The sequence below is a fragment of the Mauremys reevesii genome, linkage group 7, assembly GCF_016161935.1.
Source record: "Mauremys reevesii isolate NIE-2019 linkage group 7, ASM1616193v1, whole genome shotgun sequence".
Lineage (NCBI taxonomy): Eukaryota > Metazoa > Chordata > Testudines > Geoemydidae > Mauremys > Mauremys reevesii.
Window position 1 is genome coordinate 121,773,490 of NC_052629.1, and position 16,109 is coordinate 121,789,598.

General features: G+C 43.6%; 1 protein-coding gene across 31 annotated transcripts in view; it reads left to right on the forward strand.

Annotated features, from left to right (window-relative positions):
* CADPS (calcium dependent secretion activator) overlaps positions 1 to 16,109 on the forward strand; it is a 359,086-nt gene that overhangs the window by 302,467 nt on the left and 40,510 nt on the right. For 17 of the 31 annotated variants that reach the window (XM_039482401.1, XM_039482397.1, XM_039482406.1 and 14 more), the window contains 4 exons: positions 1,536 to 1,683; positions 7,137 to 7,151; positions 8,986 to 9,060; positions 10,320 to 10,403. In XM_039482401.1, the coding sequence (XP_039338335.1) occupies positions 1,536 to 1,683; positions 7,137 to 7,151; positions 8,986 to 9,060; positions 10,320 to 10,403 (322 nt within the window). The remainder of the gene's footprint in view (positions 1 to 1,535; positions 1,684 to 7,136; positions 7,152 to 8,985; positions 9,061 to 10,319; positions 10,404 to 16,109) is intronic. The other 14 variants (XM_039482400.1, XM_039482408.1, XM_039482410.1 and 11 more) reach the window with 1 other exon arrangement.

A 16,109-nucleotide genomic window follows, 5' to 3' on the forward strand; every position in this document is an offset into this window, starting at 1 on the left:
TAACTTGGGGTATTCTGTACCTCAGAGTCCTTCTGTTCTATACTTTCGTTTCCCTTTTAAATACATTTCCTGTAATTAGAGAGCAGTTCATGATGATGCTTCAGAAATGGGCGTGATCATGCTCATCTTTCCAGGCAGACACAAAACGATGGTCCTGCTCATTTAAAGATTCGATCACCTAGTGTCAACATCAGGGTGCTAACCCCTGTGCTTTGGCTAACGTCTGGTAATGGTAATTACATCAGGCTCAATCCACTGCTGGCATAAGCCAATGATGCTGTGCTCCCTGCTTACACCAATTGCGAATTTGGCTCATTCTGTCAACCTGTATTTCCGTAGCAGTTTCAGTTTGACGTGGTATTTTTCTTCACTTCTTCCTCTGACCTACAGCTAACTCTTGCTGTGCACCGTTGAACAGCTGCCACGTTTCACAAGTGGCTGCATCTCAGTGTGGGGGAACTGAGCTCCCCTGTCAAAACCCTGACTCTGCTATCAGAGCCAAGCTGGCCGGCCCATGTGCTCATACAGATCTGATTGCAGAATCAGGAGCTTCATTTATAGATATCAGCCTGCACTTCCATAGCTCTTTCTGATCCTTAAAGGTCAAAGGTATTAGTTGTAATTGATATTATTTGTTTCTGATTCCAGGCTTCTCTGTTAATTTCTTGGTCCAGGCCCACTGATGTAGTGATTCTGTGTTGTATTTCTAATAATGAATATAGTACTCCCTTAACTACAAAGTCCCTCTAACGTTTTGCATTCAGGGAATTCAGGAATCGGGACATTACTCATGATGCTAGGAGTATTCCTAATATGAAATACTGGAGCCACTTATGGCCCAGTAAGTATTTTAAAATTATTGTCAACCAATCCTGCAGTCTTTAGTCAGACAAAACTCTTATTGAAATAAAAAATTTAACTCCCACTCAAATTTTAACTGAATAAAATTTAGCAAGGACAACAGAATTTGTATGTGTGTAATTACACACATGCACTATTTTACAACTGACTTTTTGTAAAGGTATCCTGGTAGGTTTGCAAAATCAAAGAAAGATTCAGGCAAGCAATAACACTGTGAAAAGATAGAATTGCAATAATCCAGTAGTGGCCTTCCAGTTAAGCAATTAACAGGTTTGTATCATCTGTGTTTAGTATTGTGTACCAATAGACAGAATTTCCTTTAATTCATCACGTTTACTGTTTGATTGCATTTCAACTGTAGGTATAAATTAGCCAAAACAGTCCAAATTATAGGTGTACACTTTTAACACTTCTATTTGTAATCTCATCACACTGCTTACCAAGTATGAGAAAGTAGTAGTTTCTCTGAGACCGTTACACACCTTATCCGTAGCACAGAGTGTTTCTTTTTAAATTGGAAAATCATTTTTAGTAAAACACATTTGAAATAATTGTATTCTATCATTTATGGTAGCATTAAATTTTCTCTTTCACTAAGCATTGTGTTCCACATATTATTAGCTACAGTATCTTAAACACCAACTGAAATGGTCTTTTCCTACTTTCTTTAATAGAACCAGGATTGCATTTGAAGTAAAGCTGCAAAAAACCAGTCGATCAACAGATTTCCGAGTCCCTCAGTCAATATGCACCATGTTTAATGTTATGGTTGATGCCAAAGCTCAATCAACAAAACTTTGCAGTATGGAAATGGGCCAAGAGGTAAAAATGCAAATTATTTTTTATATAATTTAGAGAAAACTTAATGAATTTTCCCATCTCCTATTCTGCTAGTTTCAGAAACATTCTAACAATTGTGGATTTTAGCCTTCCGTATAGAGTATGCCAATGAATATTCAGGGTCTCTCCATCAAATAAATCTAATGGATATGGACATTCAGAATTCCAGTCATTTAGTAGTGATGGTTGGCAAGGATTGTGGGGTGTGTAAGGTATCTTTAAAGCCTGCTGATGCATGATGAATGTGTTTATTGAGTCATTAACTCCACCTTGGAGCCAGAGGTATCTTTGCCAAAAAGCTGGATATTTACATGTAGTCACCAAATGTATAAGATATGATTATTTTGAGTAGACAAACAGGAAGAAAACAAAAGTATTAAACTGTTTGTTTTGTTAAAAGACAACTTCCTAAAATTTATTTGAATTCCACCTGGTTTGACTTCCTTGAATATTGGCTGAAATCAGCAAGTTTTATGATCCCAATTGTCCAGGTTCTTAATGACTCAAGGTTTCAAAAACAATCCAGTTTTGGTCACCTGCTGATCTATTTTGTTCCTTGTAGAGACATTGTTGCAGGCTGAAAATTCTGTATTTAATATTCAAAGTAGAAAGACACGCTAAATTGGGCTAGATTAAATGCATCATCATGCTCATTGTGCTCCAATGGCTTTAAGCCAAGTTATATATTCATATGCCAGGCTCGAATCAATTCAGAACTATTGCTTGGATCTCCTGTCCTGTTGCCAACGGGTGTCTCCTAGATAAGATCTTCCACTACAGCTTTACATGTTCGGAATTTATAATAAATCATTGCAAGTTGTTTGTTCTTTTTAATTATTTATCTCACTCTGATCTATAATCCTCCTTAAGGGTCTGACCCAAAGCTCATTTGAGTCAGTGGGAGTTTGACTTTGGGTCAGGCCCATTGTCCTTTATTTTTTTATGTTTTCAGTTGTAACATTTTGTTTGTGACCCTCTCTTTTGGGGGAAGGGGAGTTTGAAGCTTTTGATGGTTGAGTTTCTTTCCTCAGCCACCTATCCAGTGTAGGGCATGTACTAAATGGACTCTCGTCAGCCCAAGGCCTGGCTGTTAGGCTGGTTGGTGGAATCACAACATTTCCACTCTCCGGTTGTTTCTCCATTCTTGCCCTCCATCTCCTCCTTTTATCCCCCAGTTCTTCAACCCGACAACAGCCATGTTGGCTGCTTCCTATCAGCCAGGAGGGTGAGCGTTGCAATGCGAATACCTTCATCTACTCCTCGATACACTGCAAATCAAGCACTAAACCTTAGTGAATTAAATTAGTGGGAGGAGTGACATTTCTGAGCTCAGGCAGACTCCCACAGTACATGGGATACTGCAGGGCTAGCTAGTTATGTTAATAAAAATGGTCAAGTCTGTTACCCAGTAACACAGGGATCTGATAGCACTGGCTAAATCCAGAAGTAGTGTTGGCAGGAGTTGTGTATATTTCCTCATACATCCTTCAATACGGCAGTTTCCTTTGAACTATATGTGTCAGTGTATGATGGAGGCCACCATTTGGCCTGAGACAAATTTAAGATCTTCAGAGATCAAAGCCCTGCATTCAACCCACTCAGCCACTCAACTATTCTCTGTGGCGCCAAGAGCAAGCATAAGTCTCTGGAAATCTTTGTGTGCTTCTTTAAGAAGGTATTTGGTAGAGTAGCTTGGAGATAACATAACGATGGTGTGAAACAGCAGTTGCTGTGCTAGGATGTTTTTAACAAATAGCTGCACTAATAGACCTGTAAATCAGATGTAAATTATCAGTGCATACGTTACTGTTTAGGACTGCAGTACTCATACAGCCTCCTTGAGCTTTGCTTCTTTTTAATGAATGTTCCTACCCTCATCTTGACCTTCTCTGCTCACACCACTCCATTTTGGGGGCTACCTCCCCTCCTCTTGAAGTTGTGTGAACCTCTGGGTTGAACCATTTATATCTGGAGGATGAAAAGGTTGATAAAGATTAAAATATGAGAAAGAGAGTGTGTGTGTGTGTTTGTAATTGTTGTATCCAGAAACGCTACGCCAGCGATTCCATTCCAATTCTAAGCTAAACTTAGAGACTGTCATCAAAAAGACTAAAGCATGTAACCACCAAATCAGAAACCAGATATCAATTTGGCCTTCTCACACCCGGTTATAACTCACTGTGGGTGAAGTTCCCCGCAATGCACATGGCCATATAAGGTTTCTGCATCACTTAAGTCTTTCTTAACTCTTTAAAAATAGGGCTTTAAGTGGTTCAAAGGTTTTGTGCTGAACTCCTGCTCAGAGGTGAATTTCTCTCCATGAACAGCTCATGAATAACCTTTAGGTTCAGTGTGTATCTAAAATCTGTTCACCCAACAACAAATAGCAAACAAGTTCATACAAATTGTGATCTGTTGGCAGGTTGTTCATGAACAAAAAAAGGGGTAAAATTGTCAAATAAATTGTTCAAATGTCATAGTTTTACCAGCTCTAGTCAAATTAGACACTGCTTGGAAACATACCATCAATTTTTATCACAGTGAAAGCCACACACTAGTATAGACCAACTCTTTTGAGCTATGATTTGACCTAACTTTTAGCATTTTCCCCTACAAGCCCTTTTTTTAAAACTATCTTACAGACATGTGAATTGTTTGATGCATTTTAAAAGTATTACTCTATTGAAAACATACCCATCGTCTCATTTCCATGTCCTTATATCTAAAGGCAGCTGTTAAAACATTTGGTAAACATACTTTACCATCTTAAATATTTATTTTTCCTCTGAATTTTTAATACATCAATGGGTATAAATTTATGTATTAAATGTTTCTCAGTTGGTCTAGTATGTTTTTATTTAATACCCAAGGTCAGATGGTCCTAACAGAAATACAGCATACACATAATCTGTTACATGACAAGGCAAAATATGCATCACGTGAAGTCAAGTGGAGTAATTTTAGTACAGGGATTGTGGATTTTATTCATTTATCTAATAGCGAATTGTGATTAACGCTCTCAAAAGTTTTTGTTAAATTGAATGAAAAAGATCAATTATTTAACCTCAAACCACATGCATTCTCCTAAGAAATGTCAGGACCTGTAGAGTATGAAACAGACTTCTGCAAAAGAAGCATTTTCTTATAAATCCTTTGGTGCCAGATCCAGAACACCTTTTCCTAGCTGGGTAATTTTTACAAGGGGAGGGTCAAATGGATTTCCATCTTCAGTTTCAGGATTGAATCTCAAGTAGGTAAAGCCGGTAACACAAGATCTTTGGCAGGAGAGGTATGCCAATATATTGCATGCAAAAAATTAAGCAGGTGACATTTCCCAGTCACTTTTGCCAGGTTTCTCAGAAATGCTTTGTATTTCAGAAGCCCCAGGCTTGGACTGGACGTCAGCCACTGCATGCTGCTTGGCCAGCACTAAGCAGCCCTAAATCCAACCTTGCCTGCCATGGGGCGAACACCAGAGGCAGGGATCATCTGTCTTAGAGCTTCTTGTACACACCCTTCCCTGCAGCCAGCTTAGGGAGCATGGCCAGGAGAAAGATGACACATGGCCAAAGCCTTTTTGTGCCCCCCAGCTGCCATCATGCCCACATGGGGGCACTGGCAATCTTACCGCAGGAGACCAGCCAGGAGTATGGCATCCCCAGAAGCAATGGAGGACAAGGGTGGCTTAAAGCATTCCCCGCTCCTGAGCTGAGCTGGGATGTGCAGAGCTGGTCAGGGCCCAGGATAAACAGTGTGAGTTTGGCCTAAAAACCTAACGGGCCAAATACCGACCTGGTATTAAGGTTTAGCTCCAGTGGAGTTCCACTTACTTATGCCAGCTCTGAATTTGGCCTCCTACGTTCAGAATGAGGAGCAGTCTCCACCACTGGACAGCAGCTGGGGGAGGCCATGGCCCTTCCTGACAGCAGCTGCGATGGATGTTTTGCTGTATAGGGCCCCTCTCTGAAAATCTTTCACCTTCTCGGGCTCCATGGTAGTGCTGTCCATGCACTTCTTATTTGCTTTGTAAACAAGCAACTGAACAAGTAACTGAAAATATATTTGCCAGTATTTTTCACACACACCTCGCCATTCTTTTAGTTTAAACCCATGATTTATTCCATGACAATGAACAGCAACAAACTTCACCCCCACCTCCAGCAAACAAAACTCCTTTATTAAAATAATATGCTAATGAGGCAAATGAAGCATGTCTTTTGGGCTAATATGCAAGACCTAAAGCTGAGTGGATGGAACTTTGATTTAAACTCAGCCCGTCACCATTTACAATGGGCCATGTCTTCCAAAGCCCATGTGCACTTCTGTGCACACCCTGCTTGTCCGTCGGTGAGCTCCAGCCAGCGGCGGCTCCAGGCACCAGCGCTCCAAGCGTGTGCCTGGGGTGGCAAGCCGCGGGGCACGCCCTGCCGGTCCCTGCGAGGGCAGCAGTCAGGCAGCCTTCAGCGGCTTGCCTGCAGGAGGTCCACCGGTCCCGCAGATTTGGCAGCAATTCGGCAGCGGGTATGCTGAAGGCACGGGACCGGGGATTCAACCCAGCTGCTCTGGGTGCACCCCTGAGCTCAGCAGTTGCAGCTGCCTTTCCTGATTGGTGTGAGATCTCCAGATTTTAAAGTACTGCCAAATAGGTTCTGATGAGTAACTGAAATGTAGCTACATACATAAGAATATTTCTATGTAACTATGGTTACTATAAGGCATTGATACAGATTTTGGACCCACAAAGCAGGACATTGAAACAGAAATTCTTCAGAAGGCAAATGTTTGTTTATACAAAAATAGCTTTTGCCATTAAATTGCCCCTGCCACTAAATTGTCCACATGGAAGTGGGCAAACCCCACTCTGGTATTTGTGGCTCTCATCTTTACTTGGTGTGTCCACCAGGTTCAGCCAAATGCTCACTCCATTGCTTCTTAATCTGGCTTGTGAGGGGTGCTAGATTTTGGAGGTCAGAGGCTGCACCACTTGACGAACCTGCCCTAGTCCAGTGCCAAGACTCATCATCTCGACTCCAGTCCTTAATTCAGGTCCACCTACCTTGAAACTCAGCTGTAAAATTGTTCTTATTGTTGCTGTCCGGCTTACAAGTACAATGAAAACAAGTCCTTGTACTTTCTCATCGGAGACATACAGTCTGTGTGAGATCATTTTCCCTCTCCTCCCCACCACCCCGCTTTTACCTCCTATAAGTATTACAGGTAACGATCTCTGGTATTTCAGTTAAACAAGTTTTTTATTCACGTTTCATTTCCCATTGCTTATTGTTTCTGTACAAGCTGCTGCTTTTTTTCATGGCCCCATTGAATTAAGTCCCCCTTTTTTTGAAAATTTTATGTTATTTATTATTTATCTTCATGTGTTCTTTTTCCTGTCTTCTGCACCTTCCTCTTAATTTCTGTCCCCAATCATCTGAAAGTTTGCTAAAGAGTGGGTAAGTGTGTCCTACATTTTTTTTCTTTTTTCCAAGTTCCTGTAATCATATGTTATTGTTTTATTGCAAAAGAAAATATAGAGCAGTTCAAAATGATAGAAACTATCTAGTCAATGTTGAGGGACCAGTGTCCAACACTTTGAATTGCCCTTATAGCCTTTGTTTCCCCAAAGCATGATTAGTGTTTGTAGCAGATTTGTCTCTTTCAATGTAATTTGATGTTAACATTTTAAAACAATATTAATGCAGACAAGTGGCAATGCATATAGGGACTAAGATCACTACTTAAAACATTTGATTTTTAAATAAAAATTTAATGTTGAAAATATTTATTGTCAATAAGAATAAGAATATGTAGGTTTTTTATAATTAAATCCTCTAACTGAAGTTTTTCTACATTAGCCAAAAAATGTTTTGTACCTATTATAGCCAGACCACGTTGGACTGTGGTTGCCTCAGAGCTCAAAAGCTAAGTGAGGTTTGGTCTGGTTGGTATTGGACGGGAGGTGCTGTGGAAAAACCTAGGTGCTGCAAGGACTGGTGCTCGTCAGTCAATAGGTGGCGCTCTTTCCTGTGCACCAATGCTGAACCAGTGGGCCAGAATGGTACTAGCAGAATGGTACTGTGCTGGTGGAGGTGCATGAGACGAAACACAGATCTTGATTATGTTATGATCATAAAGGCATCGATTCAACAAGCATTTAAATAAGTGCTTAACTTTAAGCACTTGCTTCTGTGCCACTGAACCTGAACACATGCTAAAGGGTCTGTGTCCACTGCATCTGGGAATGAGCCTCCCAGCCCCACGCTGCTGATTTGCACTAGCGGGGCTTGCACTAGTGTGCTAAAAATAGCTGTTCAGACATCCTAAGGCACCCCCTGGCTTCAGAGCCCAAGCTCCAGCCTGCGCTGCAATGTCAAAGCAACATCTACACAGCTATTCTGAGCTTGCTAACTCGAAACCCCACTAGCACACGTCTCTGGACCCAGGCTGGGAGCTCAGTGCCATTGGCAGTACAGCCATACCCAAAGTGCTTTGCTGAAACGGAGCCTAACAGATTCTATAGCACTTTTTGCAAGTGCAGCGGTGCTCCTCAAATGGTTCAGGATATTCCAGTTGCAGCCTCTTTTCTTTAAATGTCACCCTTACCGTTCCTTCTACAGAAGGCCATTGCTGCCTTTCCCAAGCTCCAACGGGGCGTGGCTGTGCCCTGGGAAAATTGCCACATTCTATCCCAGTGGTGGCTGCGTTTCAATAGGCAGTTAAATTGTTCCTTTATAAAGTGAATTAGTTAACATTGGTACAACACTGTAGAAAGCTCTAGAAGCAGTAACTATTATATTTGTACACATGGGCTATAAGGGCCAAAATCCCCCCCTTGGACACATACATTTAGCTCCTATCAGTGCTTAATCTGTGCCAGGTCCAAGCCCCGGCACCGCTGGGCCCGGCAGTTCCGAGCCCCCCGGCACTGCTGGGCCTGGCAGTTCCGAGCCCCCCGACACCTCTGGGCTTGCTGCATCAGTTATTAATGTAAAAAATTTGCTTGAGTCCCGGCACCAAATTAAGCACTGGCTCCTATTGGTGTCAGTGGAGCTGCGTGCATATTTCAGAGGTTTGCCCATGCTTTGAAAGTGCGGTCAGATTCTCCTGAATTAAAAATCATGTATAAATGTAAGTAATTACTATCCACATCAGTGAAGCATTGGTTGTTTCTTAGCTGATACTATTACAAATTCTGTTTACCAGGGGAAGAGCCTAATAAACACAGTGCCATCACTTGATCAATGCTAATATTTACCTCTGCCTTTTCTCTTTTTTTTTTTTTCTTAGCACCAGTACCATTCAAAAATAGATGAACTAATTGAAGAAACCGTCAAAGAAATGATAACACTCTTAGTGGCAAAGGTAACCTTCGGCTTCAGGTGAAATGATTCACTGTTAACATCACTTTTTTTTATATGTGCATTTCCATTAAAATGTGACACATTAAGAAGTTGAATTGGCTTATTGTTTCTCACGGGAAAGATCATGCATCACTCATTCCTTTCATCATGACTGTCTGATGATTGGGAGTTGCCTGGGATACAATACACCGTTAAACAGGATTGACAAATGGGGCCAAAAAAATAGTTTTAGGGAAGCATCTATGGATTTGTGTCCACCATCTTGTGTTCACAGACACCCACAGTCACACACACAAACTGCACTCGCTAGGGGGCACTATTACATACTGAGAGAAGGATTTCCCTCTGCATAGACCATGAAGACATCTGTCCCATTGACAGATGCACACGAAAAGTTGTGCTCATAAAATTGTATTCTTTTTTGTAGGGGCTAGGCTGAGCCTCATTTAACAAGTTGATCCATGATGTTGTGGTACCAGGAAACATTCCAAAATGTCTGTTTAGGTCATGAGCTCTTTGGGACGCTATGTGCATATGGAGCATCTAGCAGAGTTCTGATCTTGGTTGGGGCAGTCTTTGGCATTATGGTGCCAAGAAACACATTCCAAAATATCATGTTCACTTGTATGGAAATTGATTTTTAATTTGGTCTGATATTTCAAATGCTTAAATTTAGATGTGCTCATCTCTCAGCTCTGAAATAGCGGTAAGTACTAGGACAGATACATAGATAGGTAAGGTACATGTCCAAACTGCTTGTTCTCTAGTTTCAAACTGAGAACAGTATTGCAACCCAGATGTCAGCCATCACTGTTACTCAGTGTGAAGACCTTTAAACATAGTCTTTCCACATATGCCAGACCACATGGCACCTCCTTGATCCCTCTCACTGGGAGCATGAGCCATCTGACCTCCCCTCTTAGGAGCAGGTGTTCATTGGCTCCCACTAGAGGGAGCACAAGCTCTCCAACATTACCCAGAAAGGAGACACGGTAACCAGTATCATCCGGGTGATTTATATCGTTAGAGGTAAGCTGCATAGTGACATTCATTCCCTGCATAAATGCTATGCAAGACATAGTTCTGAATTTAAAGTGCAGGTTATCAGTTATAGACAATCTGAGCTTGGTCCTGCTCTCACTTACATCATTGTAAACCTTGATTTTTGTTGGCATTAATCCTGATTTAACCCATTATAAATAAGATCAGAATCTCTCCCTCTGTCTTTAAAAGTGACTGAAATATTTTCCTTTTCAATAGTTTGTCACCATTCTGGAAGGAGTCCTGGCCAAACTGTCCAGATACGATGAAGGGACATTGTTTTCTTCTTTTTTGTCATTTACTGTGAGTAGAGAAAATCGGTTTTGGTTGGTTTCCTATTTTTTACTATAAACTCGTTCAGGTCTTCTGATAGATTATTTGAGGAGTGACCCTTTTTTCTATGCTGTTTTAACACTGTAAGAGCTCAAAAAATAAGCAAACAGCTTGCTACGTACACACAACGCTTAACGTCAATAGCTGATAGCACTGGATTACCAGGCTGTAACAAAGTTCAAAGATATTCAAACACCATATTGTAGTAGAAAGGAAGAGCCTGTGGCCTGAACTAGAGGCTGTGAACCAAAGTCAGGCCAGGTATTAAAGCAGATGCTTACAAGTTTACTGTCTGGAACATGAACTTGGCAAAGTTGCTGCTAGTGTCGCTAAAACATGAGCACTCTTAAGAAGCACTAGGCACTCGATAGTTATGTCAATACCTTACAGAAGGCTAGTACAAATACACACCAATCTAGTACAAGGTAAGATAGTTTGACAGAATAATGATTTGCAACGTTTTGCCCAAAATACCAGGAACAAGGTACAAGGGGAGGTAACAAACAGATGACATGAAAAGCATATAGTGGCACGTAACTTGTTTGTCTCAGTCTATAAGTGTTGGGGTACCTCGCCTTAATCCTTTGTGTGGCCAAGGGGACAGCAGAAACTCCCACTGCTGACTGAGCCGCTCTTTGCCACAGGGCACTCATGTTAATGTACTTGTGCAAGTTGTGTGAGTCATTAGGACTGGGCCTTGAGGGCAATAAACCTGGCCCAGTGCCTTTGTCACCAAACTCTGCCTGTGGTCTTTCTCTGAGTAACATCGAGGTCTGCTGAGCTAGCAGGCTGCGGTCTCTGCTAGTGCTAATAACACCGGAGCTCCAAGGACAGAAGCACTGAGCAGTTGTAACAGCTTAGGAGGCTTGACAGCATGCCTCAGCAGCAACATTCCACCCTTCTACACGTTAGGTAGTTGGAGCTACTCTTCCGAGCAGCATTTGCAGGGAGGAGGAGATTGCACTACTTGTCTAACTTTCATAGTCAAAAGAAGGGTTATCACATATGTGTTTCAAACCCTATCATCATTAGCAGCTGTGGAACTGCACATTTCAAGACCCAATATCATATGAAACTTACAGTCCCATATTGCTTCTAAAAGAAGAGAGGATAGGAAAATATTGGCATAAAGGTATAAATTCTCAGCACGGTGCACCAAGGCTCTGAAACCACATTTAATTTCTAAGAAACATCGCAGAGCTAAAACACTGCTTCTCCCACTAAACGTTGACTTGTAACATTCACTGCTTTTCTGGCAACGGAATGGATGTGAATGGTATTCTTGTATGAATACAGTTTACAAATCTTGTCTTGTTAACAACTAAGTCTTACAAGTGCCAAGCTGTATTACGCATTTGTTTTGATAATTGCAGCGGAAAGACACACAAAGGCCAATTTTCAAAGGTCCTCTGAAAATGGACCCTGTAAAATTTGCAAGGACATCTCTTTGCAATGGTAAAACTTTTCATGCGGGCTTCAAAACAGGTTTTATGTTTTTGACTAGATGACCTGTTGAGGTCCCTTCCAGCCCTTCATTTCTATTTTTCTGTGATTCTATTTCTACTCTCAAACGGCTGCACAAATACCTCCTTTGAACCTATGTGTGTGAATAATTTTGTGAGTGTGCTTTGGAAACTTCTTTGAAAATTTGGCCCATCAGACCCCATTACAAACACATATAAAGCCTCTGTATCTTGCAATCACTAGTAATTCAACTGAAAGTGGGCAGGAGACTTCACGCTCATTACAGTTACTCATTATCGATATTCTCACATGTAGAGTCCATCCCATGACCTAATAGTACTGGTATGACCTCTCATTCCACAGGCATCTACGAAATCATTTAAGTATGAATTTCATGTCTTGGCCAGATTTCCCTGGACCAGGATCTGTATTCTTCCATCTCAAATTTCTGGGAATTTTAGAAGAAGACAGATCACATACAGCTCCCACTCATCTCGTTGTCACCAGCACAGCTCCCTCAGTGTCACTGCCCTTGGTGGGATTGTAGTGTCGTGTTTGCCATGAAGAGATCTTCAGCAATATCTTGCGGTTGATTCATCACGAACTGACTGTCCCTTCGGCTCAGGCATGCATGCCTTCTCCATTCTCTTCTGTTTAAATCCATGAGACTAATCCCCCCTTTCTTTGTGTTTTGGTGGTTCTTTGTCCCATGCTGCCTTGTCCTGTTGCTATCCCCCTCACTGCCCTAGTATCCCCTTGAACACGCTAGTGTCGTTAAAACGGTGGGGAGTGTTCGTTTTCACCAGGAGTTCCTCTCTTGCAGAGAGGGGTGGAGGGCTGAGGCTGGCTGTCTTCCTTCATCTTACTGTGTCTTGCAGAAGATTCTAAGTGCGCTCCTGTGCCAACAGCAGAGGTTGTGGAGGCGGCAGCTTTTCAGGCATCGGAAGTGCCAGCATCAGCCTGGGTAGACAGTGTAATGTGCAGTTCTTCCTTCTCTGCGAATCCAAGCTGTTCCTTGGTGGATGCTGCATCTCTCACACCACATCATACTGTTTACACTGAATGGTTTGACTTGTGCTGCTCCCTTCTACTGCTGTGTGAATGGAATCCCTATCTCCATGTCTGAATTGTGAAGAGCAATGGGAGGCGGACAGATACTTGGATTTCGACCAAGTGGTTGCGGCTTGACTAAGGCGTGGAACTCTTTGCAGGATAACTACTGGGAGGCAACCTGTCCTGGCAGCTGTGGAAGGGGAGAAGGCAACGGCCACCCCACGCTGTCACCAGCATTCCCCGTGTTCAATGTTCAAAAACCAAACCTGGCTTAACCTATCCTCTTAAAACCAAGGCTTGCTGCCCTGTGCAGGTTGCTGCATGAAGAAACCACTGACTCTCACATGAGCTCTCAGGTCTTCTCGCAAAGCTTCCCCCCCATGCTCCGAAGGAAGTTTGGTACGATTTGTAGAGAAATGGCAAAAACCCCAGCGCCTTTGGGTTTGGATAAACCAGCCAGCACCACCACGGGTTGTCCTTTGAACCTGTGCCCACTGCCACGGATGTCACAAGGCTTCAGGCTAGCTGACGTACCCTGTCTGTATCAGAGCAATCAACTCTCAGCCCACATGGAGATTCCACAGTGAACACATCTGCTGTGACACTCAAGAGATGCACACTGTCGGGACGAAAGAGTCTGGGGCAGCCATGGGCCACGCTTTCGTGCTTCAGCACAGAGCCCTCAGCTGCATGGGCAAATGGTCTCATAACCCAGTAAATGCCCCTGACCTTCTCCCAGGCAAGCCTTGAAACAGTGTGTTGGATGGAAATTGGAGTCTCGGGTCTCTGGGGAAGGATGGGCATGTTGGGTATGCACCAGTAAACAGGGGCGGCTCTAGGAATTTTGCCGCCCCAAGCGCGGCAGGCAGGCTGCCTTCGGTGGCTTGCCTGCGGGAGGTCCCCAGTCCCGCGGATTCGGCGGCAGCCTGCAGGAGGTCCGCCGAAGCCGCAGGACCAGCGGACCCTCCGCAGGCAAGCCACTGAAGGCAACCTGCCTGCCGCCCTCACGGCGACCGGCAGAGCGCCCCCCGTGGCTTGCCGCCCCAGACACACGCTTGGCGTGCTGGTGCCTGGAGCCGCCCCTGCCAGTAAAGAATTAAGGCAGACAGATAGTTCCCTAGCAGCATCGTTCTACAGGTGTGTGGTTGATTAAAGTGTGGTGAGGTGGGCAGTGCAAACTGGGCAGAGCTGCAGGGCTCCTTCGCACCGCACTGAGAATGACACAAGCCCTGGCCAGATGAAAATACTAATAACTTTGAGGCTGGGGGAGAACAGGGAGGAAGTTGAATGGCAATAACAGGAGGGACAAAGCACGGAGAGCCTGTTGAGTGGAGGATGGCTTCGGCTGATCAGCTGATGGGGAAGTGGGTGCTGGCATGCACTGGCAATGCCAATGGTGTGGGCATGGAAGGGCATCCGCAGGAAGAGTATTGGTGCAGGGGAGATCTCCCGAACACCGGTCAGATGTAAGCATGGCCAAGCACAGGTCTTAGGAGAGAGGCCAGAGGGAGAGGAGAGTTATATCAGGAGGAAGCTGAGAAGCGGGGGCAGCTTCAGCGAAGCCTCCCTGGACGCTGCTCAGTTGTAGAGAATGATCTGTCCAGGAAGGCAGGGGAGCTCGGGTATCCCCCCAAATCGAGTGTGGTTCCCCGGCAGCAGTGTCCAAGGAGTGGAAGGCAGTAAACAAGGGGAAACCCCCAGAGGCTGCACATCAGAGATCAGGTCTGGGTCCGGTTCTGTTCACTATCTTCATCAATGATTTAGATAATGGCACAGAGAGTACACTTATAAGGTTTGTGGATGATACCAAGCTGGGAGGGTTGCAAGTGCTTTGGAGGGTAGGATTATAATTCAAAATGATCTGGGAAAACTGGGAAAATGGTCTGAAATAAATAGGATGAAATTCAATAAGGACAAATGCAAAGTGCTCCACTTAGGACGGAACAATCAGTTGCACACATACAAAATGGGAAATGACTGCCTAGGGAGGAGCACTGCGGAAAGGGATCTGGGGTCATAGTGGATCACAAGCTAAATAGGAGCCAACGGTGTAACATTGTTGCAAAAAAAAGCAAACATCCTTCTGGGCTGTATTAGCAGGAGTGTTGTAAGCAAGACACGAGAAGTAATTCTCCCCCTCTACTCTGCACTGATTAGGCCACATCTGGCGTATTGTGTCCAGTTCTGGGCACCACATTTCAGGAAAGATGTGGACAAATTGGAGAAAGTCCAGAGAAGAGCAACAAAAACGATTAAAGGTCTAGAAAACATGACCTATGAGGAAAGATTTTTTAAAAATGGGTTTGCTTAGTCTGGGAAAGAGAAGACTGGGAGGAGACATGATAAGTTTTCAAGTACATAACAGGTTTTTTACAAGGAGGAGGGAGAAGAATTGTTCTTCTTAACCTCTGAGAATAGGACAAGAAGCAATGAGCTTAAATTGCAGCAAGGGAGGTTTAGGTTGGACATTAGGAAAAACGTCCTAACTGTCAGGGTGGTTAAGCACTGGAATAAATTGCCTAGGGAGGTTGTGGAATCTCCGTCATTGGAGGTTTTTAAGAGCAGGTTGGACAAACACCTGTTAGGGATGGTCTAGATAATACTTAGTCCTGCCAGGAGTGCAGGGGACTGGACTAGAGACCTCACGAGGTCCCTTCCAATCCTGAGCTTCTGTGATCAGTAAGGAGGGTGGAGGAGTTGGCTGCTCTTAGCAAAGAGCCCCAGTGCAGAGCAGCAGCAGTGTGCCTCTGACAGCAGGGAGGGGTGGGCAGGAAATAGCCCCGTGCCACCTTTATTGTATTAGGCTAGGACTGAGCACAGCGCTAAAGCACTTGTTTAACAGAGTCACTGAAATCCTGCTCTGGTAGAGAGACCTCCCTGAATCGGAGTTTTAGAGAGTTTAGAAGTATTCTACTGAAGCGACAAAGAGTCCTGTGGCACCTTATAGACTAACAGATGTATTGGAGCATGAGCTTTCGTGGGTGAATACCCACTTTGTCAATGCATCCGAAGAAGTGGGGATTCACCCACGAAAGCTCATGCTCCAATACATCTGTTAGTCTATAAGGTGCCACAGGACTCTTTGCTGCTTTTACAGATCCAGACTAACACGGCTCCCCTCTGATATCTAATGAAGCTGTTTCCCATACCCCCCAGCGA